The sequence below is a fragment of the Podarcis pityusensis genome (genome assembly GCF_964106645.2).
Source record: "Podarcis pityusensis genome assembly, chromosome: 14".
Lineage (NCBI taxonomy): Eukaryota > Metazoa > Chordata > Lepidosauria > Squamata > Lacertidae > Podarcis > Podarcis pityusensis.
In genome coordinates this window covers 17782271-17808842 of record NC_138039.1, presented here as the reverse complement: position 1 = coordinate 17808842, position 26572 = coordinate 17782271, and the positions used below count along the sequence as shown (strand labels likewise).

At 43.0% G+C, this 26572-nt stretch overlaps 1 protein-coding gene across 2 annotated transcripts; it reads right to left on the bottom strand.

Annotated features, from left to right (window-relative positions):
* Positions 1-84: 84 nt before the first annotated feature.
* CCNF (cyclin F) lies at positions 85-25119 on the bottom strand. 2 transcript variants are annotated; one of them, XM_080981961.1, is made up of 18 exons: positions 24929-25119; positions 22923-23103; positions 21338-21492; positions 19514-19620; positions 18183-18250; positions 16552-16745; positions 13961-14014; positions 13058-13162; positions 12320-12397; positions 11424-11575; positions 10247-10411; positions 8532-8655; positions 6906-7086; positions 6475-6562; positions 5098-5197; positions 3193-3317; positions 2357-2526; positions 85-1839 (listed from the first exon to the last, which is right to left on the bottom strand). In XM_080981961.1, the coding sequence occupies exons 3-18, from the start codon at positions 21440-21442 to the stop codon at positions 1403-1405; spliced, it is 2253 nt and encodes a 750-aa protein (XP_080838087.1). In that variant the 5' UTR covers positions 21443-21492; positions 22923-23103; positions 24929-25119; the 3' UTR covers positions 85-1402. The 2 variants fall into 2 exon arrangements, with proteins under 2 accessions (XP_080838087.1, XP_080838086.1); XM_080981960.1 differs by lacking the exon at positions 22923-23103.
* Positions 25120-26572: the final 1453 nt, after the last annotated feature.

Sequence of the window (26572 nt, the reverse complement as noted above, 5' to 3'; positions counted from 1 at the left end):
CAGTCTCATCTATGGAGATCCTCTTGTAGTTTTTATTAAACACCTCAGAGAACTCTCTGTCCACTGAATAAAGTCAGGAGTCTGTTATATTTTTTAAAAATTGTTTTTTATAAAAAAACATCACTAGCCAACATGAACTGTCATTGACATTACCTTCTGAAGAAAGAAAAAAAGAAAGAAAGAAAGAAATCATTTAAGCCTGTCCAGTGTTTTTCAGATTCATGTAGTTAATTCCAAACACACAAGTTTTGTACCTGGGTATACATTCTAAGGAGGCATAATTGAAAGAAGGAAGCCAAACCTTATTTTGCGTCTCTGTTCAAAATCCTTAATACCAGTACAATTGTCGCAGAGGGTTGCAGGCACCATTTCAAAGTTTTGCACATGGAGGTGGCTCAGTCTAATGGAAGAACATTCAAGTCCACATGTCCAAGCTATTGGCTTCAGACTTTTAGTGTGATCAGCTTTCAATCCATAGATCCCATGAAACAAATGAGCTTTTACGGACAATGGGACAACTGAAGTGGTAACAGTTAATTCAAGTAAAATTAATTTCCATCATCAAACTTCTGTGTTGCAATAATTTTTCAAGCACCACTGCAATTATAGCAGAGGTAGAACCTTAACAATTTAGAAATCAAAGGGGCCTAGTATAAAGGAGCAGATAACAACAGAAAAAAGGGAAAGGAGAAAGAATATTGAGAGGAAAATAAAGAGAAAAATAAAAAATATAGGACACTTAACCAAATTATTAGAACATATTACATCTCCCACAGGTAGCTGTTTGCCGCTAGCTCACAAAAGCCACTATATTGCTTAATATGCACAGAAGGGCAAAAATAGCCCCCAGCCTTAAAACAATTCATTGGTAAACAGGATCACTTTGCTTCTTAGTAAACTACAGTAGATGCAGCTGCTTTGAAGTAGCAGAAGCAATGAAGAGGCAGTGCAGATCTCAACTGTCAGACCAAATACTTCACAGGCAACAAAGGCCTCAGATGGGCCAAGCTCAACACCACTAACAGGGAAGTATCCACCTCTTGGGATACGGAAGAAAGGCATTAGAGCAGAGCCAAGAATGACACTGAACCTTAGTAAAGAATGCTTGATCATGTCATGGGCAGACATAGTTTACATGGAACAGAAGGGAAGAGGGGAAAGGAAGACTTTTTGCGGGCCATATTCTGCAGGGGAAATGCCACAATTATGCCTGCTAGTGCCTGAATCTTGTTTTGGCCACAGGATAATATGTGGGGAAGACAACAGCAACAAGTCTTGGGGGAAATTCTTTAGGTAAACATTCAGTGAGACCAAGGCAATGCACCTCATGAGCCACCATGTACAGTGCAGCCTTCAACCATGTTTGCACCTGTTTGTTGTTAAAGTAAACAGCACCAGGACATCAGAGGCTTAAGAAGCCCAAGTTCATCTTTTCTTCTTCATTGTACTCAGCCACATTTTTCCGTTTTGCTTGCCTTCTGCTGGAGTGTAAACATAATTTTGAGTCATGAGGAGATCCGCCTTTGTTCTTGGCAGGGCCCAGAGGCTGCCCTGAGGTAGCTTTTGGAGATGCTCCAAAGTTGCAATCTATAGTGGAAGTAGGGCTGGTACTGTTGACAGAAGAATAGCCAGAGCTGGCTTCAATGGTGCCCTTTGGTTGGCTGTGGTGCATTAGCCATCCCTTCCCAGCACCTGGTGGGTCATAATTATTTAGGTCAAATGTAGATCCCTCTTTGGCAATGCTCTCTTCATCACTGGAGTCTTCACAACAGCCATAGCAGTGTTCTTCGGGGCCCGTACAGACCACAGTTACATCCAGAACTCCGCTTGGAGCTGTAACTATACAGAAAAGTTGGTTAAATAAACCCTACTGAAAAAAAATCAAGACTAATCTTTGTAGTGCACTTTAAGTGGCCACTTTTTTTGCTTTAATTCTGTCAAAGTTTACCCTCTTGCAGTAAAACGCTAATGTTTAGCTTTGATAAAACAAAACAGTACCCTATTCTACCTATCTTTGATCAATTGACAAAATCAAAATAATTGGGTGTGAATTCTACCACCATCCTCTGTACCAATGCAGGTAAAGGTTGCATATCCAACTGTTCCCCTCAAACACCCCCCCTAAAAAAAATTCTTCTCACACATGAAATTAGCTTAGCAGGGCTAAATGCTTTTCAACCAATATGCCAGTTTTCTATGTCGAGCAAGGTTTTGTTTCTGAAGCAAAGCATTCAAACATTGTCTCAAGTATTACTATTCCACTGCTTGATTGTGTGCCTAAATTCAACCCCCACCCACCCCAAATGTCAGATGGTAATACCCCCAAATGACATGCCACCTTCCAAAATAACCTTACCATCTCCCTCCTTCTCTCCTTCACTTTCTTGATCTCCTTCATAGCCAGAGCAGGAATCCAAGCTCCAGTCCAGGAAGTTGTCTAGAAGGCTCTCCTCCTGGTTGGACAGTTCAGCTGTTGGTGTCGTTACAAAGCTTCCCCTGTCTTCTTGGATGCTGTCTTCTCTTCTCCTGTGGAAAGAGTATCTATGACCATTAATAAAATACTCTTAAAAGGGGGAGAGAAAATGGGGCCTTGGATCAGCTTTTCCACAGTCAGTGCTCAAAGTTGAGTGTTATGCTACCCTACTTCTTTTCAAGCAATCATAAAACCATTCCAGTCCTTTCCATTAAGCACAACCAAGCCTAGTCTAATAGTAAACAAAACCACCACCACCCATTTTGAGCACTATCTATAGCCAGCTAGTTATTTGACACATGGAACCTTTTCTTGGCTGGACCTGGAAAGCTAGGAAGATGCATTTTCAGCTGTTTGCTGAGCTGCCCAGCACTGATGGCTTGCAAGAGGGCAGTACAGTTAACACAGTGGTAGACCACATGGCTTTGGATGGCAACTCTAGGAAGGGTTAAAAAAGCTCCTTGGCTGTAACTACCAGAGGAGCTTCTGCCAGTCAGTGTAGACATATTGAGTTAGGTAGAGGTGGAGTCCAGCAACATCTGGAGGGCCGTATGCTCTCCACCCAATAGATGAGCAATGCAGAGTAGCAGCTGAGATCCATGCTAAGGGTGGTAGAAGCCAATACTCCAGTTTGTACAAGGTTACAAATGCCAGAGGACTTGTCTAGTAGTCAGTGAATACCCCATCCCATCCAGGTAAAACAGAGGGACCAGACTTGCCTTTTAGTTCTCTTTCCTGATGGAGAAGTGAGAAATGTTTCCACTGTGTTCATGTACAAGGAGTCGGGCTCTGGATCTTCATGTTTCACTCCTAGCAGCGAGCAGAGCTGGCTGTAATTCATCACCTAAGACAAGTGAGCTCAGTGAGACAGCATAGTTACAGTCACACATGCTCTTAAAACTCATCCACTGATGCCATAGTAGTTTTCTGGATTTTGCCCCAGTCACCCTCCCCAACAAAAAAAAAAAAAAGCAAAGAAACCCCATACCACTCTTCTCTAAAGTACTACTTACAAGTGCACTCTTGCACATCTTTACTTGAAAGTAAATCCATTGAGCTCAACTGCACTTAGTTCCACACAAATATGGATACGAATGAGGCTATAATAAGTTCAACAAGAGGTTTTGTGGATGGAAATGTTAAGTTTTAAGCAGCGAGTCTGCAAGTTAAGGGCAGGTTTCCAATGAACCTACTTTGGATCAGGTCTGTAAAAGGAAAATATTAAAAAATGGCATTGCTTTTTATTGGTGAATGGTAGTTTTTATTAAGTTCTTAAATATTAGATGGCTTACTGAAGGAAATTTAAATTTATTTATCATTATGTGGACATCACGTTTTTCCTCCTAGGAAAAGATATACAGTTCTCTTCCCATTTTATTCCTCACAACAATCCTGTGGTGTAGGTTAGTCTGCCAGTCACTGACTGGCCTAGTCACCCAGTGAGTTTCATGGCTTGAATGGAGATCAGGACACTCGTAATCTAACACTTTATCTACACTAATATAGAGGTTCTAGTAACTTGCAGATTAACTATATTTTTAAATAGTTATGAATTCAACAATCAGCCACCAATAAGAATACACCATTATAATTCTCCACAGTGTCTCCAGGGCCCCAGCACAGCATCACTCCAAGGACCCCAGAGGCATTGTGGGAGTATTAAAACAGCGGCTGTCAGCAAAAGTGCTTTGCTTGCTGCATATAATGGCTGCCAACCAGAGAAGGGTTTTTTCCTAGTTCCCTGTCCAGCAAGAAGCAACTTCTCCATTTCTGTTTTGGTAATGGGAAGTGATGGGAAGAATATTTTCCAGTGATTTTTCCATGGGGGGAAAAATCCATTTTATAAGTTTATTAGTAAAAGGTAAAGGTACCCCTGCCCGTACGGGCCAGTCTTGCCAGACTCTAGGGTTGTGCGCTCATCTCACTCTATAGGCCGGGAGCCAGCGCTGTCCACAGACACTTCCGGGTCACATGGCCAGCGTGACAAGCTGCATCTGGCGAGCCAGCGCAGCACACGGAACGCCATTTACCTTCCCGCTGGTAAGCGGTCCCTATTTATCTACTTGCACCCGGGGATGCTTTCGAACTGCTAGGTTGGCAGGCGCTGGGACCGAACGACGGGAGCGCACCCCGCCACGGGGATTCGAACCGCCGACCATGCGATCGGCAAGTCCTAGGCGCTGAGGTTTTACCCACAGCGCCACCCGCGTCCCTTACAAGTTTATTAGTAACAATGAATAAATGGATGCTAACTACAAACACAGTATTAGGGAAAGTGTGCCAGCTTAATCGTTTTTAACTTTGCCTGCTAAATGCTAGTAAAATAAGCATGCTGAACTAGATCACTTGCTAGCACATCAGAAAGTTTTCCAATGCAGACTGAAAAATTTTCAACACAAATTTGCATAGAACATTTCCCCAGAAGATCATCTTTGTCACCAAGGGGTTCCGCTCCAGAAGGTGGGCAGCCTATGACTCCACCAGACTTGGTGCTACCCATCTAACACATTTTACTGTGCTCCATTTCCTTATAGATTTACAGTACAATCCTATAAAATGCAGTCCTGGAGAGTTCAGATACACTGGGACTCTCCCTTTCTCTTTCCCCTCAAAAGTGACTCTACCTCTTCTTTGCCAATTTCTTCATAGCGCTCATCTTCAAATCGTTGTTTCACAGCAGTAAGGGACACCTGCCTATAATCTTTTGGGACATCCTCATGGAAACTGGGAGACAGAGGGAGAGATGGTAAGTACACCCCTTGTTTAGAGTCACTGGATAAATTTAACAGAACCACCAAGCATTACAACAGAACCAATGGCTACTGAAGTTTCCCTTTAGGTTTCCAAACCTGGCTTCAGACTCCAATTGTACTACTGACAGCCTTGCTCCCAGATCACCATTTTATATTTTATTCTGTGGGCACTGAAAATAGGAAGTGTCAGCAACCCAACTTGTCTTCTGGGAGAGCTTTCCAGCACTCACATTGGCAGCAAAAAGGCTTAAGCAGAGCCTACGGAGGGTAATTAGAAGAAATATCTATGGCTTTCCTTAGACAGAAAGCATTGGTTTCAGCCTGATTAGCTTTGTCATCACATCCCTGGTCTTTGATGCCCAATAGAAGTTTTCAGGACTCACCACCCTATTCCTGTCACTGTAATTTCTTTTAACTGTATTTAGAATTATTTCCAGTTTTTGCAACCCACCCTGGGAGCTGCTGGTAAATGGTGGGTAATAAACTGAAAGATGCAAATAATTATGATAGCAATGCTATCATTATGGGTCTGTCTGCGTGCAACATTTTCAGTCCTCTAAACCCCGGTTTTGAGCCTTGTGCTTGCTTAAGCAATTAGCTACTCCCCCTTTCCTGCAAACCAGCCTGTTTTTACACCTGAGCCCTCCATCTGCAGCTTGCACTTGCCCTCCACTTCAGGAATACAGACCAGCTTCAGGTACTTCTAATCAGAGAAGCCAAAGAGGAAATCTGGACACGGTTCTGCATGCAAAAACATGTACCTTAACCTCTGGGCTCCAGTCCCTCCCTCCTAAGTGGAAGACTAAAATGTATGTTGTTGACACAGCTGAGGATGTGATGAGAGGAGGCATCAGCTGGTGCAGGAGGAAACAGAGGGGAATGAGGAGTTAACCCTTTACTATCTGCTTCATTCCCTTCTTAACGAAGAACTGTACAAGCCTGCAGTAAGGAGAGTCGTTCATATCCTATGCAAATCTAGGAGAGCAGAAGATGCTTTTGTGGCCTGGGTGGGCCAGGCTGAGGATAAAACTTTCTAAGCCCCCCACCCCAGCTGTGAACACTACACACACTTTTTAAGTGCCCCAAGGAAAGCACACTCTTGAGCTGGCAATCAGACCAACTCATTACTTCAGATGCTGTCTGTAGGAAGTTCAAATATTATTGAAGCTGCATGTTCCAAGCGTGCCAAGGAGTGTTTTGCAACAGCTAGGAAGACTAAGCTATTATAACTCCCCCCACGGTATATACCATTTTTTGTGGATATTCAGTGCACAGGGTATCAGTTCTTCAAGGGAAAACCCTGTGGCTTCACATAACTGGCTTGTCCAAGGATGAGCTGGAGAGAGAGAGAAAAGACATGAACAAAATAACCAGTATTGCTCACTGGTCCCTAACACAGTGTGTTATTTAACCAAATTCTCAAATGAAAGCATTCAACATAGTGACAACCGGTTATGCTCCCAAGTACTCCAATGACCACTGCCTGAGCTCTTTGACTGAAAACTGTTTGCCCAGATCCTAAGAAGCCACTTCCACCTCTCCAAACTGAACCTCTCCCTGTCCTCCTTGCAATCAGTTCAACCCCTACAGCAGGAGAACCAGACAAGAGCTAAAATGGGACTATTTCGCTGGATATTGTTCCCCAAAAGGTGCCTGAATTAATTCAGCAGGATTGTTACCTTGCTTGTGCAATACTTTGGCCAGCAGCAAGGCCGCTGCAGACAAACGGGCAGGAGAGTATATGCAAAGGCCTGTGTTTAAGAGTGAAAGTTCACAAATGAAGCTGTAGAGATGCACAGTTCTTCTTTCCAATGGGATTATGTTCAGCAGCACTTCCTTGTAGTCCAGAATAGTGGGTATCTTTTAAAAAGTGGCAGAATAGAAGAGGTTACTTAAGGCAGACATACACAGGAACTATGCAACACGGTGTACTGTTCCAGGAACATCCTCTTTGCTAAAGGTTGGCTATTCAGTGCAAACAAACAAACTTCTTATTAAAGTCACATGCATTTTATTATTTACATTTCTATCCCATTTTTGAGGTGAGGGTTACTGGGTTTTTGTCACCAGAGTTTTGGGTACCAGAGTCTGTTAGTGAATATTAGAAACTAATAAATGGTAGTATTTAGATAATATTTAGGATACGATGGGAAAATACAAGCTGCAGAACTGTGCCAGACAAAGAATTCATGGTTAGCTTATACAAACCAGCATGGCTCGGCTAGCTAAGTACCTAGCCATTAAGGGACATTGGCAATGCAAAAGAACTGTTCTCCCCAGAGAGTGGATAGAGGCGGAACTGGCAGGTTGGCAAGGTAATGAAGGGTGCATGATGTCACAGAAAAATGTGTCCTTTTTGAAATCTAAAGGTGTACTGGGAACAAGAAGGAGGAAGTAGGCAGAATTCCATGCAGTGCTAGCTGGATGAGGCTGCACTGGTAGCCATGACTGACTGCTACTTTCAACCAAGGTTGCTGAAGCTAGCAGAGGGGCAATGAGAGACTCTTGGGATATGATGTTCTACACCTTCCAATGAAGACTCAGGTATAAATATGTGTACAATAAACCATCAATCAACTCACTGCCATATCTTTATACGTTCCAAGATGTACATCAAGAGTTGAAAGTCAGCTGGAAGACAATCAGCCACCCCAACTCAAGCCTCTTGATCCAGCACCATTTTATGCTAAGGGATCATTATGAACACTAACTATTCCCAAAATGTATGCCAGAGCACATTGATATGGGTGCAGGTACCAAAACAGATAGAAGCAAGGGAAGAATGGAAAAATAGCCAACTATTAATTATGAACTCTTAGTTCAGGAGGCCAAAGGCCTATGTAAGCAAAGCTTTCACCAGCCAGGAGAAGGCCACCAGGAAGGGGACTAAGCAGGTCTCCCTCAGAGGAGTGTTCAGGACATGGGCACAACCACTGAGAATGCTCCATCCAAGCAGAGGCAGTTCTCTCCAAAACTTGGGAGGCAATATTTCAGTCCACAAGAGAACTAGTGAGCAGACCTCAGACTTGTTCAGTCCCTCCCCTCAAATTACAGGGCAGTATGAGTGAGCTGAACGAGTGGTCTCTCAACCCCGCAAGATAATCTGCTTTCCATCTTCATCACCATCAGGAATATATCAGGTAAGAGGAAGCCAGGAGCAATACAGAATTACAAGAGGAATATCCCCTAATTTGCAAGGTAGTTCACGAAAAAGGCAAGGTAAAAAGCAGACCAGCATTTATTTAGTCAGCATTGCATTAATGGCAGCTAGATTATAAAGATTCTCACCATCTCTACAAGCTTACCTTTATCTTTCCTTCCAGGGCAGAAATGATCTCCCCCATCATCCTGACAAGATCTTCATATTTGTATGTGTTGTCTGTTAACCAAACAGCTTCCCGTATTGTCAGAATCTCTTTGCTGATAAAACTGTAACAAAAGATGGATTATCACCAAGGCCCAAAACACATAGTGGATCTGTTTACTCATCCAACGCCAGATAGAATGGACAAGTCTCTTTCTGTGTGTGTACACACATTATTTAAAGAAGCAGTTAAACCAGTAGAAGCTGATCTGCTGGTCTGATTTGTAAGGTTACACTGGAGAGCATCTGGGAAACGTGAAGAAATACTTTTAATCTCAAAGCAGGAATGCAAAATACCAGTGGTGGGCATCAGCTCTGTGTGGTCTCCAAATTACAAGGCAAATCAGGGTAGTTTCTCAGGTTTCTGAGTCAGATCACACTGTTGACAAGGCATGTCAAGGTGGATCAAGGATTTCCTAAGCTTCTGAGGGGCAAAGTAGCCTTGGCTGCCCTAAACAATACACAGTAATTGTTTTCCCCACACTGAGAAATTAAACCAAGCAGACTAAGGATACGATCATAGCTCAATAAGGGAGGACAGTTCTAACTTTTAATCACAGTTCATTATTTTTCCAGGGCACTCCAATCAGTTAATTTGAGATCTCCACTGTATCTCCCAAAATCACTTAGGGACAGCACCTCACCTATGACCCTTGGGGCAACAGGTGCTTGCTGGGGGGGTGTGACATTTTCCACACCCCAGTCTTTCCTGAGGACCCATGCTGCCCCACCTTATGGTTCCATTGTACCCATCCCCAGTGTAGTCTGCCCTGTAGGAGAACAACAGCAGCAGCTGTCATTGTGAAATTGAGCAGGTTCCATATATTCAGAAGGAGTGACCATGCCTGCAAATCGCATACAGCTCTGGTAGAAGATGAAGTCACTTTTCCTTTGTTATTAAAAAAATAACATTTTAAAAGTGCCCTGTAGCTAGCAGGGTGGATAAAAATCAATAATTAAAAAAAAAAAAAAATAATGGATTTTTTTGTTTGTTTTAAATTGGATTTTTTAAATAAAATACTTTTGGAGGAAAAATCTTTCTAAAGATAGTTTTCTATTTAAGTTACATTATAGCCCAAAGGCTATTTATCAGGAAATAAGGATTTGTTTTAAGTATTTCATGTCTGCTAAAACTCAGTGTAAGTTTTTTTAAAAAAATGTTTAACCACATCAGTTAACAAACATGGATACATATGCTATAATGTTATTACTTTAGTTAAAGAAATTGTTATTAAGGAAATGATTTTTTTCTCCTTCCAGTAAAGAACAGCAGAAAAGTTGTCCAAATATAAACAGTTAGCTTATTAAACCTCACAATATTTCCATAATTATCTGTCGATGTATTTCTAATAGTATAACCAAATCAGTAATTTGATATAACTGTAAAAATTACTCTGAAATTTTATTCCAAAAAGGAAACCTTCATCTGGCTGTAAATATTAAGATTTAAAAAAAATGATTTAAATCAAATCTTACTGACTAGTGATTTAAATAGTGATTTAAATAGATTTGATATAAATCAAATCAAATCCACCCTGTTAGCTAGTACTGCTACAACTTTCAGAAAAACTTTGCAGACCATAATTTTGTCCTGTAGGTACAGTCCTCATTAAGAAGAGCCCAGCCATCACTACTGCCAATAGTCAAGTTACTCACCGTGTACAAATAACCATGCAAGCAATCCCCAAAAGCTGAAGACAAGCCCGGGATACAGGTCTTATTTTCAAGTACCGGTCCACACACCCCACTGTCATATGGAGACAGAGGCTTGAGAAATCCTTCATGGTGGCCACTTCTACCAGCCAGTCAATCAGAATGTATCTAAACAACAGGAGCAGCCATTTAAAAGCAAGCAGACTATAGCTGAGCTATCAACTTCATTCAACTACAACTACATATGTGAGTTGCTGTTCCTCCAAAAGGAGCTGGGAGCAACATACGACAGAAGAGAAAACAAGACACGGGATGAATAAAACACATGCAAATAACTAGGATATAACACAATGTTCTTTCATTACAAATAATTATAACTAAAAATTGAACATGCTGGGATCCTCGATTGAAGCCACATTTTAATGCAATACTAACAAGAGAAACATCCATATTTAGGCTTGGAGGAGTTTTTTACAGGACAGTAAGTTTTCAATCAAATCTATGAGTGCTTTTTGCCATTTAGAGTGTTGTTGTGGGATGGGGGGGGGGGGCAAGCAAAACAATGCCAGATTGGCATGGTCCAAACCACCACTAACTGGAGAGCTTAAATGCTATATCGTAAGTAATTCTCTTTTAAAAGCAGATCACTGTAGCTCAGGGGTGGGGAACCACTGGCACCCTAGATGTTGCTCAACTACAACTCCAGCAAGCATGGCTAATGGTGAGGGATGTTGGGAGTTGTTGTTCAGCAATATCTGGAGGGCCAGAGGTTCCCCACACCCACTCTAGCTAATAGTTGATGTAAGCGCATTAAAGTAGTGGGCAGAAACAATGGGAGGGGGAGATAGCTTACGGCTTTCCTTCCACTGAGTATAACACATAGTTGAACCAGACAGAAGTAAACTCAGCTCTTTAGCAGTTTAAAATATCTTTCAATATCTACTAGTTTTTTTAAAAGTTATATATTTGTTCACATGTGTGTCTTTTCCTGTAGGTGGCAGTGCTTCGCCCCCAAAAAAGAGCAATTAAATTCCCAAAAAGAAAACCCACCCTGTAGCAACCTAGCATTCTGCACAGCATGCTATGGAGAACTATAATACAAGCATCTGGCAAAAACAACTTAGCAAGCAGCCTTTTCTGCTTCAGCAAACAATTCCCTCAGCCTGTCCTATGACTCTACCTCATTGTCTCGTTCATTCCCTTCTGAACAGTGAAGATGCTCTGCTTGCTGAGAGGGAGGGAGGCCTGGAAGAGCTGAGACACCATCTCATTGGAGGCTTTTGTTTCCAGCCCTAGTTGGTTTCCATTCCCACAAGCTTTGGCTAGAGCAATCTGTGTAACAGAGAGAAAAAGAACACAAATCAAGAGGGAAAATAACTCATCTCCAGAAAGAGCTAGTTCTGCTTTTTCTGAGACACCAATAATTCAAGTAATAGTTGATGCACTTGGCTTATTTTAATGACACCATCTTCAATATTTCGGGGAAAGCAGGGCTGGGGACAATAACTTGTCCTAAGGGGACCCACAATAACTAATAATGCCTGCTTTGGTTCTTCCATTCGTTCTGCCATCTGCAGGCACCATTTAAAAAAACCACCAAAGTACACAATATAGCATCACTACAAGCACCGTGGGAAATTAAAATAGCAGAAAACTTCTCCCACCCAGTCAATGGTGCCAGGTAAGCTCATTGGCTCAGGATCCCACTGAGCAGCACCATGCTACAGGCACAATCACATCTCGAATCCGCCCTGAGGGGGAAAGAGTTTTAAGTGTGGCCGCATTAGAATCAGCATTAACTGTTCATAATGAAAATAAATTATGGGACCACCTGAACCTCAACTGCTGCCTGAACCCTTATATCCCAGCTGGATCACAGAGGTCATCTGCAGGAGTGTTATTCCCCAAGTTGGCGAGACTCGTGCGACAGCAAATAAGAAACAGAGCATTTAGTATTATTGACCCAGTATTGTGGAATACTCTGCCAAGAGGGATTCAGCAGGTACCTTCTGCTTCAACACTGAAAGCAGTTGGACAAAGTGGGGAAAAACAAAGATTCAGGAGTGACAGTCTTACCTGGGCTTCCCAAGAGCCCTTGGCTGCATAATCCCTGAGTTTCCTGAGGCTTTGAAGGTATCTACCAGGGTCTGACATCTACAAGGAGGAATGGAAGCAAAGTAAGATACTGCATATTTAGTGTTATTAACAAACTATCTTCCCTTTCGTACTTCCTATACAGTGGTACCTCGGTTTTCGAACATTTCCGTTGATGAATGTTTCGGTTTTCGAACAATGTAAACCCAGAAGTAAATGCTTCGGTTTTCAAACACGCCTCAGAAGTCGAACATGCCACGTGACTTCCGTATTGAGTTTTCGGTTTTCAAACGTTTCGGAACTCGAACGGTCTTCTGGAATGGATTAGGTTCGAAAACCGAGGTACTTGCAAATTTGAGGACGGCTGTTCAGAATTAAACTGGGACTCCCAAAGACACACACCACTTTCTCAGCGCTGATACAGTATTTACTTGGGAGATAGACCATGATTATGCACTTTTATTCTATCAAGGTTGTCATCACGCTCAGCCACCCACAAATGTACACATCGGCTCTCAAAGGGAGAGTTCTTCCAAGCACCCAACAACATCCAAATCCCTACACCAAGCCTTGCTACTCCCTTCATTCCATTCTTCTCAACATCAGCTGTCTGAGTAGAGTTTTTTGTCTCCTACCAGCAGCTATAAGACAACCATCTTTTGCCTGGCTCTTCAAGCCTTGTTTACCTGCCAGTATGACATTAGTGTCATATATACTCACAGAAGCTTTTCTGTTATTTTCCCAGAGGAGGTAGGCGCTGTGCAAGCATCCCTGCTTCGATGAGTTCTCAAACATTTCTAGAGCTTCTTTTCTTTTCTCTTCATCCTGTGAATAAGGGTGACATTTATTTATCCCCAACTATTCAGTTACGCCCGCACACAAAGCCACTGAGATCCAGTATTCTCTATAATGGTCTCAGCTGCAAGCCCCTCCAAGGTTTAATGATTCCAATAACTGAGAAGCCTACAGTTCGGGGGAAACTGCAGCCTAAATAAGTTGGTGAGCAGCATGCAAGGAAATGCAAGAAGCCCCTGCTTCCTGCCTTCCAAACCACTGTGCAAGCTTTAACTCAATAGCGTGATCCTATACGTGCCTGCTTAGAAGTCTCATTGAGTCCCAGGCAAGTGGGTTTAAGATTGTAGCCTCAGAAGCATAAAAGAAGAGGAAAAAAGTACATTTATGTTTAGAGACTGTGCAAGATTGTCTCTCTTTATTATCTGTGCAAGTGTTTCCTATCTGTAGAAAAGATATCTAAAAAAACCCAGTCTGGAACAAGACAAAATTGGTTGTTCTAATCTTTCATATTTGATCTTACTAAGCGTAAACATAACATGGTTTATATCATGATCCAACACTTTCATTTCCGGCTGCATAGTCCATTTATATCCCACCACCACCACCACACCCACTGTCCGCCTAAAATGACAAAAACAAATATCAGTTTACCAAGAAAACAAACTTAACCAGTCAAAACCATTTAAGAATAAGATACAGATTCAACTGGCTACAGCAATCAACAGACACTCTGTTAACATGGCTTGAGTAGTTGCAAATACAAAGTCCCACAATAGATTTGGTAAATTTGGCATGGTAGAACAGTCACAATGGGGGTAGGGAACTTACCTCAAAGAGATTTAGGACTTTAGCTAGGCAATACAGAATTGATCCTCTCTGAGCCTAAAAGAAATGGAGAAGGGTATATTTGTTATAAAGAGAAGCCAAGTAGCAAGCATCTTCAAAGTTGCCCTACATAAGTTTTCCTTCAAACTTCCAAAGTCTGGTGGATCCCTGAACTCATCACTTTTGTAACATAACAACATGAGATCAGTTTGCCTACCAGATCCCCTTACCCCAACATGTGCCCAGTCAACCATTTGATCGGTGGAACTGGCACCACTACAGGTGCCACATCATACCCATCCCATATTTGTAATAAATATATCATTAAGGGTGGCAGCACTTGCACTTGGGAACACTCTGCCTATTGAAATCAAGGAGGCGCCTTCAATGTACAGTGGTACCTCGGGTTAAGTACCGTATTTTTTGCACCATAACACTCACTTTTTTCCTCCTAGAAAGTAAGGGGAAATGTCTGTGCATGTTATGGAGGAAATGCCTACAGGTGGCATGCCTACGGATTTTCCTCCTCTAAAACTACGTGCGTGTTATGGTCGGGTGCGTGTTATAGAGCGAAAAATACGGTACTTAATTCGTTCCGGAGGTCCGTACTTAACCTGAAACTGTTCTTAACCTGAAGCACCACTTTAGCTAATGGGGCTTCCTGCTGCTGCCGCGCTGCCAGAGCCCGATTTCTGTTCTCATCCTGAAGCAAAGTTCTTAACCTGAAGCACTATTTCTGGGTTAGCGGAGTCTGTAACCTGAAGCGTATGTAACCCGAGGTACCACTGTACTCTTTTCAGTGCCTGCTAAAAACATTCTTTTTTACACAAGCCTACCCAAATGCTTAGAAAGTTAAGGTAATTTTGATTTGTTTAAGCATTTTAACTTTCGTATGTTTTTAAATATGGTTGCAATTTTTTTATCTTTTTGCAAACTGCTTGGAGGCTGTTTTTATTTTTTTATTTTTACAAACAAATGGCATATAAATTTCATGGAATAAATAAATAATCCAGAAATACACTTAAGTCAAGGAGCTATTTTGCGGAATCAAGCAACAATGTTTGCAGTAAGTTACCTGAACTAGCGGGGGACAGCAAAAAGAAAGCAGGTTTTTCCCTTACTAATTCCTACTCTTTTAGTAACCACTTGTTGGTGAAGCAGATCACTTCCTTTCAGGTTTTACTCCCTTCTTCCTCCTCCAGTTCACTCAGTGTGAGCTACCATGTGGTAGTGTTACCTTCTTGGCTCCATATCAGCTACAAGCAAAACGTATACTTAGAATGGCTTTGTTTGCCATGAGTAATAAACCTTGAGTTTTATTTATCCTTTCAACCAGCAGTCTTACCAGACTATTTCTGAACACCGCTGCAATATGTTCACCAAACTCCCAACACTGATGAAGGGGAACAGCATGCCTGCTCAGGGAGCACGTAGGATCAGTTCTTAAGAAGTTCTAATGCAGAGTCTGAGCAACTCAAAGAAAATTGGAAGGAGCGGGTGAGGCCCCTCATGGCATCAGTGGGGTGCCTAGACTTCATTAAGAGGAAACTATTAACTGGCTCAGGAAAGAAAGAAGAACTGCAGGACCTGGGGGGATTTGGAGAAGCAGCAACTGGGGCATGTTCACGGTTCATGGGCAGGAAGAGCTAGTGTTTAAGGATGCAATCATATACACACTTATCTGGGAGTTAGCCCCACTGAAATCCATGTGTCTTATTTCTCCAAGTAGATGTACCGTATTTTTCACTCTATAGGACGCACTTTCCCCCCTCCAAAAATGAAGGGGAAATGTGTGTGCGTCCTATGGAGCGAATGCAGGCTCCTTGGCTTCAGCGATAGCAACGCGAAGCCTCTGAAGCGCAGAGGGAGCGCTCCCTCCGTGCTCCGGAGGCTTCGCATTGCTTTCGCTGAAGCCTGGAGACCAAGAGGGGTCGGCCCATGAAGCCTTTGGAGCGCAGCGCGAGTTTCCGCATAAATCCTTTCGCATAAATCCTTTCGCTGAAGCCAGGGGAGCAAGACTCTCCTGGCTTCAGCAGAGAGGGAGAGCTGCGCAGCGCCCCTTCAGTGAAGCGGGAGGAGAAATGGAAGGGGCTCCGTTTCTCCTGCCGCTTCGCTGAAGGGGCACTGAGCAGAGAGGGGGAGAATTTTTTTCCCTTGTTCTCCCCCTCTAAAACAAGGTGCGTCCTATGGTCGGGTGCGTCCTATAGAGCGAAAAATACGATATACAGGATTGCACTGCAAGTTAGTTTGCTTTTTTCCTGCTACCAATGGAAAGTGGGGACCAACGATGCATATCTTCCTGATATTTGAACTGAGCCCTGTCTAGGCTTTACAGATTTTCACAGGCCATTTTCATAGTGGCTAGAAACATGACTTTTTTTTTAAAAAAAAGGAAATAATATTCTCAGGATGCAGTTGTATGGCTTGCAAACTCCACCCCCTACCCTCAGAAAGTAAGCACTCAGGAAAATTAAGATGCTGTGTCTTTGGCTAGAATGACTAATCTTTGCCTCTGCAACAGAAGCTTAAGTCTAAGGTAAGTCTGAGGTGAAAGAGAGATCTAAGTCTGAAAGCTACAAAATAAGCCAGTTTACTTTTTGCTGCTGACACTCTGCTTTGAGGCTCTCGTAGACCACAGCTTTACAGCAGCTTCCACTCAGAGACCAAGGTGGGCGAATGAAAAGCCAGACAAAGGGGGCTGCGAAGGTGTTCAGACGTTCTGCCAGGCTGAAGAAGCGAGATGCTTTTAACCCATTCACTTCTGCACGACCCTCATCAGAGACTGATACTGAAGGAGTAGAAAGGGAAAAAGTTTTCTTGAAACATGAATTGTAGCAAAGCTTGTTCTCTATACTACTACTCCTGTCTCTATGCAAGCTGAAAATCTGGCGGTAAATGTCGGAAGACCTACTATCCTTGCAACCCTTTTTCTACCTGGCCTGGGAGAGCAGGATCTGACTGACTCCAGGTACAAAAGCTGAGACTGCTAAACAGGCTGTTGGGCTGGGTGTTTTGTTGTGGTGGGGCTGTTTATTTTAGATCTTGTTGGGATTTATGTGGAAATTAATCAGTTTGGATGTGTATTTTTTAATGTTGTATTTATTCCAACACTGGCTCCAGCCTGGTGGAATGCTCTGTCTCTTGAGACCAGGGCCCTGCGGGATCTGATCTCTTTCCGCAGGGCCTGTAAGACAGAGTTGTTCCACCTGGCCTTTGGCTCAGAATCAGTTTGATTCCCTCCCCCTTTTTCTTTTTCCTTTCTCCTCCTATGATGAGATTGTTCCCTAATTGTTTTAATGTTGTATCTTAATCTTTTAAATTGTATTTTAATCAACTTGTTTTTATTATTGGTTGTTAGCCGCCCTGAGCCTGGTCTTGGCTGGGGAGGGCAGGGTATAAATAAAAATTTATTATTATTATGATTGTGTATGACTGCTTTTGTTATGCTGTGGTTATGTGCTTTTTCCATGTTGTAAGCCGCCTTGAGCATGGTTTGAACTGTGGAAAGGTGGCATACAAATTAAATCATGTACGTATGTACGAAATTACCGTACGTAAAACAGTGCACGTAAAGGACCAACACACCATGCAAATAGGCAACGTCAAAATGGAAAGAGAGGCACCTATTCAAGTGTTGCTGCCATTCAGAACATAAGAAGAGCCCTGCTGGATCAGGTCAATGGCCCATCAAGGCCAGAAGCCTCTTCACACTACAGCAAACCGGATGCCTATAGAAAGCCCAAAAGCAGGAGCTGAGTGCAACAGCACTACTCTGCCCACCTGGTTCCCAGCAACTGGTATTCAGAGACACAATGCCTCCAACAGTGGAGGGAGAACATAGCCGTTGGGGCTAGTAGCCTTCAATAGCCTTGGCCTCCATGAATTTCTCTCTCCACTTTTAAACCATCCAAGCTGGTGGCCATAAATTGTATAAGTCCAAACAACTCTTAGCAAACACAGTACAGAAAGGGAAAGTCCCCTTGATATGAAAATTGCAAGACCAGCTTTTAGGACTATATATAGCCAAGTCTACAGAACCCTACTGCCAACTTCTTACCCTCTAGCTTATTGTTGGGGAACCTGTGGCCCTCCAGAGGCTGGATTCCAACTCCCATCGTTAGCAACAACGGGGGGGCAGGGGCGTAGGCTTCCCCCTCCTGCGGCAGTTACACCATACTCCCAAATATTTTCCATGCATGCATTTCCACGTATACCCATGACTTACAGCCTTCATTGTAGAGGTAGGCAATGCCCAGCTTCACAGCAGATTCAAAGTTACCCTTTTCTGCAGCCCTGTACAAATATAGATAATTTTATGGGGGGGGGGGGAATACAGGTTTCTGAAAATTCCGGATTTTACCAAACACAGCTTAGATTCAGTTCAGAAATTGGTGATACAATTGTCACTTATTCCACTGCTTGCTAAATAACCTTCCTGAGAATGCATTTTATGTGCCAACTTCTGTTCTCTGCCTAACAAAGACAGTGAGTTTCAGTAAAACCTGGTGAGAGATCTGAGTAACTGCTGGATTTGTGTTTTGAAAGACAGGGATTGCCCATTGCTTCTTTGACCCAGAATCGTATGTGTCCATCTGAGACCAGTAGCACCTGGCAGAGACCAGTCAAGTCTGCCACCTTTATTTTGATACACACCTTCTCTCTACAACATCCAGCTAAGTATCTGTTCTCAGTCTTCCCCTCCTTTGTGTTAACATCAAGGCTGATCACTATTTTATGACATTTTGGTTGGTCCTAATAAAGGTACTGTCCAACTGAGGTCTTGGATTTTTCCTCCATGTGGCCCAACACAGCTTCCTTTGATTTGTGTGTGTGTGAACTGACATCCAACCTGCAACACATCACCACTGCCCATAAGACAAAGCAGGGGCAGATTTTAGTATGGCTGCACTCTCCATGTTTCCTCACTGTAAACTCAAAATACAGGTAGAAAGATTAGACCTTCTGCAGTAAGAGGATGATACCCCCAGCCTCCAATTAAACAACATGAAAGCACTAGATATTTACTGTATTTATACTGCAAAGAGATGGATGCAGTGTATTTTGTCTTAGACGCTCAAAGAACAAATGGATTCTACCCATTGTAGGGGGCAGGGAGAAATCCCTCTATCTCCGAAGACAATAGTACATATTTTACCAGAGTATCCTAGAGAATGGATTGATTCATTTTTGTATTATAGATGAATGCCAATACGCTGTTTGCAGTGAAATACAAAGCAGTGTTTGTCCATCAAAACATAATAGCCTCCAAAATATAGGTAGGCAAGAAGTTCCACACAGAGGGTGCCACTCCTCAGGTCCTTTTCTTGCATTACTCCAGCAGTTTGCAAAAAAGATTAGCTGAAATATCTGCTTTTTCCAGAGAAAGAGATCTCAATTTAAGGCTCTGATTTAAAGGGCAGACAAGCACACAGAGCTCTCGAACAGCGCAGTTCATGGCTGAATAGTTGACCACCACCCCCTGAAAATAATAAGTGTCTGATCTTTGAACATCTAATTCTCCTTAATCTTGAGGTTTCTAAAATTCGTAGGAGTTACCTTTCAAACATTTTCAAGTTGCTGGGAGAAGGCCACACATCTTGAAAACTTGCACAGGCCCAAACACTAGCATGGTTATCTACAAGGTACTTAAGATGAGAGTGAACCTAGAAGAGAGACAAGCAGGTAATTACAACAAAAGGGCTTCAAAATGGCCCTGCTCACGGTCAATTAACCCAAAGACGGTGGCACAGCATTACACTTTCCATTTTCAAGCAATGAGGTCCAAGCTAGATATTATATATCAGGCGCTGTCAGCATGGTGCCCATGAGCACAGTGGTGCCCTTGAAGTCTTTCCCTGGCACCCCTCCCACCCACTGCCCCCTAACTCGTTAGGTGGTGACGACTGTTACATTTTTTCTTCCTTGAAAGGTTCATAAAACTAAAAAAGGAAGTTGGAAGAATGACACTCTTTCCCACTTTCTCTCCCAGCTCTATGTGCTTTTCAAAGCTCAGATTAATTCTACTGGATTTCCTGGAAACTGCATGTGCAAATACTCAGAAATCCAAATATGCCTGTGGGTCTAAAAGGGCTGGCGACCCCTGTGTGAAATGCATGCATTAAAATGTGCTTGTCTTTTCTGTAAAGGAGAAGGCAGACAATCAGGACTGTGGCATGTAGGGAGGGGGAATCAAACCTCCTCTGTGCAATGCTGTGGGCAAACATTGCTCCCTCACTCCAACTCTGTTACTTCCTGTGAAGGGTGAGCTGTTAACCATATTCCCATAGGACCCTCGCCACCATATAAACGAAGCATTAACACTTAATTTACAGTATGAACTAATCTAGCCCTGAAAGCTGAAGACGTTCCAGCTTCCAAAAAACTATTACATAACTCCAGAGCCCCAACAGATGTTAAAATCCTAATATGAGGACTCAACTTTGCTGTGACTCCAAAAGACAGAGCAATCCACAACAGACTTTACTTGGGGAACATGCAGATACCCAAGTGTCAGTAATAACAGGTGGCCAGAGCATATAACATTGATAGTGTACCATCTGCACTGGCTGTCAGTGGATTTCTTAAACCAACTTAAAGGGCTCGTTTTAATGGTTAAAAGCCCCAAACGGCTTGGGTCCAAGTTATCTGGAGAACAACCTCCACCCATACTAGTCTGGTTGTAGAAAGAGAAGAAGGAGGAAAAGCTTTACTCCAACTCCCATCAGCTTCAGCCAGCATGGTCAATGGTCTGGACTGATGAGAGCTGTAGTCCAACAATATCTGGAGATCCTCAGGCTTCCCCAGCTCCAGGCTGACCATTTAGGATTCATTTTTCCTGTCTTTTAATGATTTTATTGTTAGACAGCATTATATTTTAATCACATGCTGCCTTGGGAGGATTCTGTAAAGCTATGCTAAATAAATTACGGTATTTTTCCATATATTGGACGAGGTTTTTTTGACGCAAAAATCATGTCAAAAAACTGGGGTCATCCAATACACGGATAGTGGCATGGGAGGGAGATGCCGCTGCGAGCGGGAGCGATGGCTGGCGGCGCACAGCTCCCCCCATGCTGCTGCGCATGGGAAGCATTCCCTGGATCGTTTCCTGTGTGCAGCGGCATGGGGAAGGTGCCCTCTGGCCAACTGGCTGGAGCGCAACTTCCCTCGAGGGAAAGACTCTCTACCTGCGTGCAGGAAATGATCTTGGGAGTGTTTCCTGCCCACAGGTGTGTGAGGGGAGAGGCTCAACAACTTTGGGCCATCTCCCCTCATTTTCTTAAAACTGAGTCCCCCAAAATGGGGGGTGGGGTGTCTTATACATGGGGGCATCTAATAGATGGAAAAGTACGGTAGTATTCCTGCAGGGGTTAAACTTACAGCTCGGAGGGAAAGGATGTCTTCAGCAGGCAGCCCCTTAAGAACATGAAACAGAACATCTTCCGGGAGGCACAACAGCGTCAGGACTCTGGGTCTCTTCCTCATTCTTCGCTTCGAAGGGACAGAGAAGCACCTGGAACACCTGCAGTGGGTCACTAAAGCAAGCGCAAGGTATTTCATCAGACAAGAGGTGCAAACATAGAGGCATGCATCAGAATAAAAATCAGCACGTCTGTGGCTGGCAGTACATTTTGTGCTCTCCTGCAAAGAGGGAGGACAGAAAAGACCACATCACAGCTTGTTCCAGCTGGACTCTATGCACACAAGTTCATTTATGATAAACCACCCTGTGGGAAGGGTGCTAAATGGCTCTTTATATACCAGTATTGTTTGTTGCTTGTTTTAATAATCTAGCTTAATGTTTGGCAAAACGTTTGGGAGGATTTGTATGCGGAAACGTTTTGATTTTTGTTTAATTACTTAATATTTGTTTTCAGCTTTTCCAACAACAGTGCTGAGCCCAAAGCTCAAAACAGCAACATCAGTATTAAAAATTACAAACACTGCAATCCTATTAAAACACAACATATAAATAATGCAAAAACCAAAAGAATTATGTGGCAAACGATACAGCCAAGTACAAACTGATAGTGATTCAAAATATCATAAATAGCTACTGAGCACCAGCTCTGTGCCAGTTGATAAAAGCAGTAAATAAAGGTGGGATATAAATACTACTACTAATAATGCAACATATTTCATCGACTCAGCTGGCTGTAGAAATGTTTAGGGTGAGATATTAGGACAAATAAGGATCAGTATTCTTAGCCTGGGATATCAGTAACGTGTAATCCCCAAAACTGTTTGGCTGGTGATTTGTAGAGTAGATCACTCCATTCACACATGCTTAAGAATGTGCTGCACATTTAAAGGATATCAACTCAAGAGAATTACAGTGCAGTCTTATATAGGTTCACTCAGAAGTTAAGCCACATTGAGTTCAAGGGAAGTTACTCCCAGGTTTAAGAGATAGTGTGGTGTAGTGGTTAGAGTGTTGGACTAATATCTGGGGGTCAAGGGTTCCTAGTCCCCACTCAGCCATGAAGCACATTGGGTGACTTTTCTTAGCCTAACAGACCTCACAGAATTGCTATGTGGATAAAATGGAGGGAGGGAGAACCAGGCATGCCAGCTTGATCTCGCTGGAGCAGAGGTGCACAACCTGCAGCCCTCCAGATGTCATTGGACTACACCTCCCATCACCCCTGATCACTGGCTATGCTGGCTGGGGCTGGTGGGAGTTGTAGTCCAGAAATATCTGGAGGGCTGCAGGTTGCGCACTTTCTTTGGAGAAAATGTGGGATATAAATGTAATAAATACGTGCATACAGGATTGCAACTTCAAGCATCTCTTGCACCATCCCATTTAAATCAATGGGATCTGAAACATGGAATGGCACTGTAATGCCATTTCTTACTTTCGTAAATAACCATAGACAAGCAAATCAAAATGTTGCAGAATGTATGAATGGCACAAAGAAAAATTGCATAATTATACCATTGGGAGTCAAAATGTAGCACCCACCTGTAGAAGCAGAAGTGGTTACTTTGCCTGCCAAACTATCCTAATTCTGTATGAAGTTAATAGATATATGCTTTTATACAAAAAGCAAAATATTGATTTAAAAAACTAATCCACTTTAAGAGAAGCTGTTGATAGAAGTTTCCTCTTCTTTTTGATAACAATTTTAAGTTATTCATGTAACCTGCATAAATATCAGTACAAAAATTGATCTGTTGTTTTTGTCTATGAAGTGTAAAAACTGTTGCCCAATTAAAATAGAATGTTGTACTTCTGACCCACAAAACACAAGAGAATTAGAACAATTCTCTTTAAAATTGCTTTAAAGAACCCAGGCATTTTTCGATTACCATTTTCAGACAGAATATCCTACCCCAACACTTTTGCCTCCTAATAATAATCCTGGCTTTTAAAACTACCCATTGCTTTTGGGTCCGATGCGGGGGATCCAAGGGACCGCAACAAGCACGAAGTATTCTGCAATTGTGTTTCATTCACATGAAAAAGCCTCAAGCCAATCCCCAGCCACTGCATTCAACTCCTGCCCCACTATAGGCTCCGCTTCCTTTTTAAATCCACCCGCCCAAATTACCGAGGCGCCCTCTCCTTGAGATTTACATTTTTTTAAAAAATAAACCCCGGTTTCGTTTTGGGCAAAAACAGGAGAGAAAGGTCGGGAAGGAAACCTGAACGTGTGAAGCAGGTCCCACTTAGACTGCCTAAAAACAAATTGCTTTGCAACGCACAGCCTGCGCGAACTGTTGAAGCAGTTTGAAGTTTTTACTAGCTGAGCTAGCAAAACAGAAGCCATTTGGGGACAATTCTTTCACACATGGAAGGCGAGGTTGAGATAAACAGTTAACTAGCAGTCCCCACTTTCTATTAGCCTAGATACCTTTCCACCCCATTCATATTTTATCCATCATTCCAAAATTTATGTGCCTAGGACTTCCGGTGTCTCAATAGAAAGTATGTACAGTATAAATGAAGCCAATTCAGATTCATGAAGTGTTATCCTAAATTGGCAGACATATATAATATGCATATATATGGGACAGGGGGCGAGCTGGCTAGAACCCGGAATGAGAATTACTTGGAACTAAGCCTCACTTCCATTCTGAAGGAAATCAGCCCTGAGTGCTCACTGGAAGGACAGATTTTGAAGGTGAGGCTCCAATACTTTGGCCACCCCATGAGAAGAGAAGACTCCCTGGAAAAGACCCTGATGTTGGGAAAGATGGAGGGCACAAGGAGAAGGGGACGACAGAGGACGAGATGGTTGGATAGTGTTTTCGAACCTAGGAACATGAGTTTGACCAAACTGCGGGAGGCAGTGGAAGACAGGAGTGCCTGGCGTGCTCTGGTCCAGGGGGTCACGAAGAGTCGGACACGACTAAACAACAACAAGCCTCACTTATTTTCTTCTAAATAAGGGCTGGCTCCCTTATGCAACAGGATTTCTGAGTAAGGACTGAACTGCTAATCAAGCTCTAAAACTAATAGGACTTAATTAGGCCCGGAACTAGTATCCTGTCATATATATCAGTGGGTCCATTTTAAGCATAGCTGTCTTGATCCAACCCTGCGTTAGTATAGAACTGAAGCCTTTAACCATACGATCATATGTTAAACCTGCTAAGAAGTACGGACCACTAGAGTAAAAGGGATTTACTTCCCTAGTAGTAGTATTTTGGGCTGCACCTCTTTCAACGCTTACATAGGAGAAATCCCCCTTCAGCAGAGAGGGGGCATTACTTTCCTGGCACTACTAACCAGGATTTTGGCTCAGTAGCTCACAGGTAATCGCTACGGATAAATCCCAGAGATTGTGACCAACTCCTCATTCATTATTAGTTACTAATTGGACCCCCAAACCCCAATTTACACTGGAGCAAAATGGAGGGAACATCCAGGTTTGCTCAGCCAGATCTACGGAGCAGCCCCGTTTAAAGGCACCCACCCACCCGCAAAGGCTACCCGGGCCTGGCGCCCCGGGGATGGGCACTCACCACCCGCTTTCATTTCCGCTGGTACGCCTGTATCTTCGGGGGCCGCAGAGTAGCGCGGATCTACCGCCAAGTAGCTAATTCGTAGTAAGCGCCAATACGGCGAGTGGGAGGAGTCCCAATTAATCCCGCCCCTTCCCACTCAAACTCTAATTCAGCAAAAAGAAAGCGCCTTCCTTTCAAGCCTAAGCCCCGCCCCGCCTGCGAACGGACTAACCAATCGGCTGCGAAAACGCAAAACCTGAGTCCGAACCCCGCCTTTTCCTTCCTTTCTTTTAAATCCCCCGCTCCCCGTGCATCACGCCTAGCAACCGCGCGCCCACTTTTTCAAACCCATCCGGGCTTGTGATTGGATAGTGGGCGGAGCAAAGAACGTGGTTGGGCAGGGACCGGGAAGCCGGCGTTTGCAGAGGCTGCGGGATGGTCATTGGACCAGCCGCGATGCAGATTCGAATTGGGGGGCGGTTGACGGTTCGAATGCCTCGCCGTGAATTGCGTTGGGGCGCAGGCGCAAATAGAGGGAGCGCCGCTTCGAAATGCCGCATCGGCCGCGGGCGCTACGTAAGCAGTCCTACGCCATCGTCGCAGGCTCGAATAAATGCGTTGTAGCCTTGGTCGGTTATACACATTGAAATCAGTGGACCTGAGTAAGACATGTCCACTAATTTTAATGGATCTAACCTTGGATATAATCCATAGTTTTTGCCGCCTCACGTGATATTTAGTAAGTTCTATATATATTTAGTGCGTTCTATATACACGTAGATAAAAACAACAACCTACTGATATATAAGTATGTAAAGCCCTTAACAGCCTGGGATCAGTTCACTTGTGAGATTGCTTTACCTCAAATGTGTCCACTTGATTTCTTCAAGCTGCAGAATTGGCAGAGGTGCCAGGTGATATACTTTGGAACTGGCTGCATCTTGACATCAAGGAGCCTTCGCTTCTCTCTCTCTCTCTCTCTCTCTCTCTTTGAAGCCTAATAAAAACATATTTCTTTAAGCAAGCCTATCCAGGCACATAGAATGTTGACACAGGTTTTAATGCATTGTTTACGTTGATTTTAATTATCTGAATGCTTTAAATAGTTTATAACTTTTTTACTGATGATTTTGTTGTTTCATCCTTTTTTGTAAGTCAAGCAATATATACACCTTCCGAAATAAATATGTAATAATGATAGTAATAAGTGAAGCTTCTGAGTAGGACTGCACAACACTGTACATCTGGAGTAATAAACCTCCGCCCTAGCTTGCTACTGACAAATTAATGACAGCAAACGTTGCAGCCTTTTAATCTCTCGTTGAGAAGGATAATGTGACTGAAGGATGTTAGTTGAATAATAGGTGTGCAAAAACAAGGAGTCCTGCAGGAAAGGTGAACAAATTACGGCACAGCCTCAGAGATCTGAGTGTGGGCTGGGTTCTTTTGTGTGTGTTTTTTTTTTGCTACAGTAGACTAGCATGGTGAAATATACTCAGAGTCGCAAAGTGATTTCATGCTCTTTATTCAGCTCATAGTGGTGAGGAGGAATGAATGAATGTCCCCTCAAAGTATCTGCTTTATATACATTATTTACACAGTGGGCTGCACATGATTGGCTAATTCCGTAATTCTACTGTAAGCCAATCAGGTTGTGGATTC

Excerpts from the sequence above, each read along its gene's own strand:
- CCNF (XM_080981960.1), bottom strand. Across the intron at positions 18,251-19,513 it reads AACTTGAAAATGTTTGAAAG|GGCTGCAGAAAAGGGTAACT; the intron begins GTAACTCCTACG and ends ATATTTGTACAG. Across the intron at positions 11,576-12,319 it reads AGGGCTCTTGGGAAGCCCAG|ATTGCTCTAGCCAAAGCTTG; the intron begins GTAAGACTGTCA and ends TCTGTTACACAG.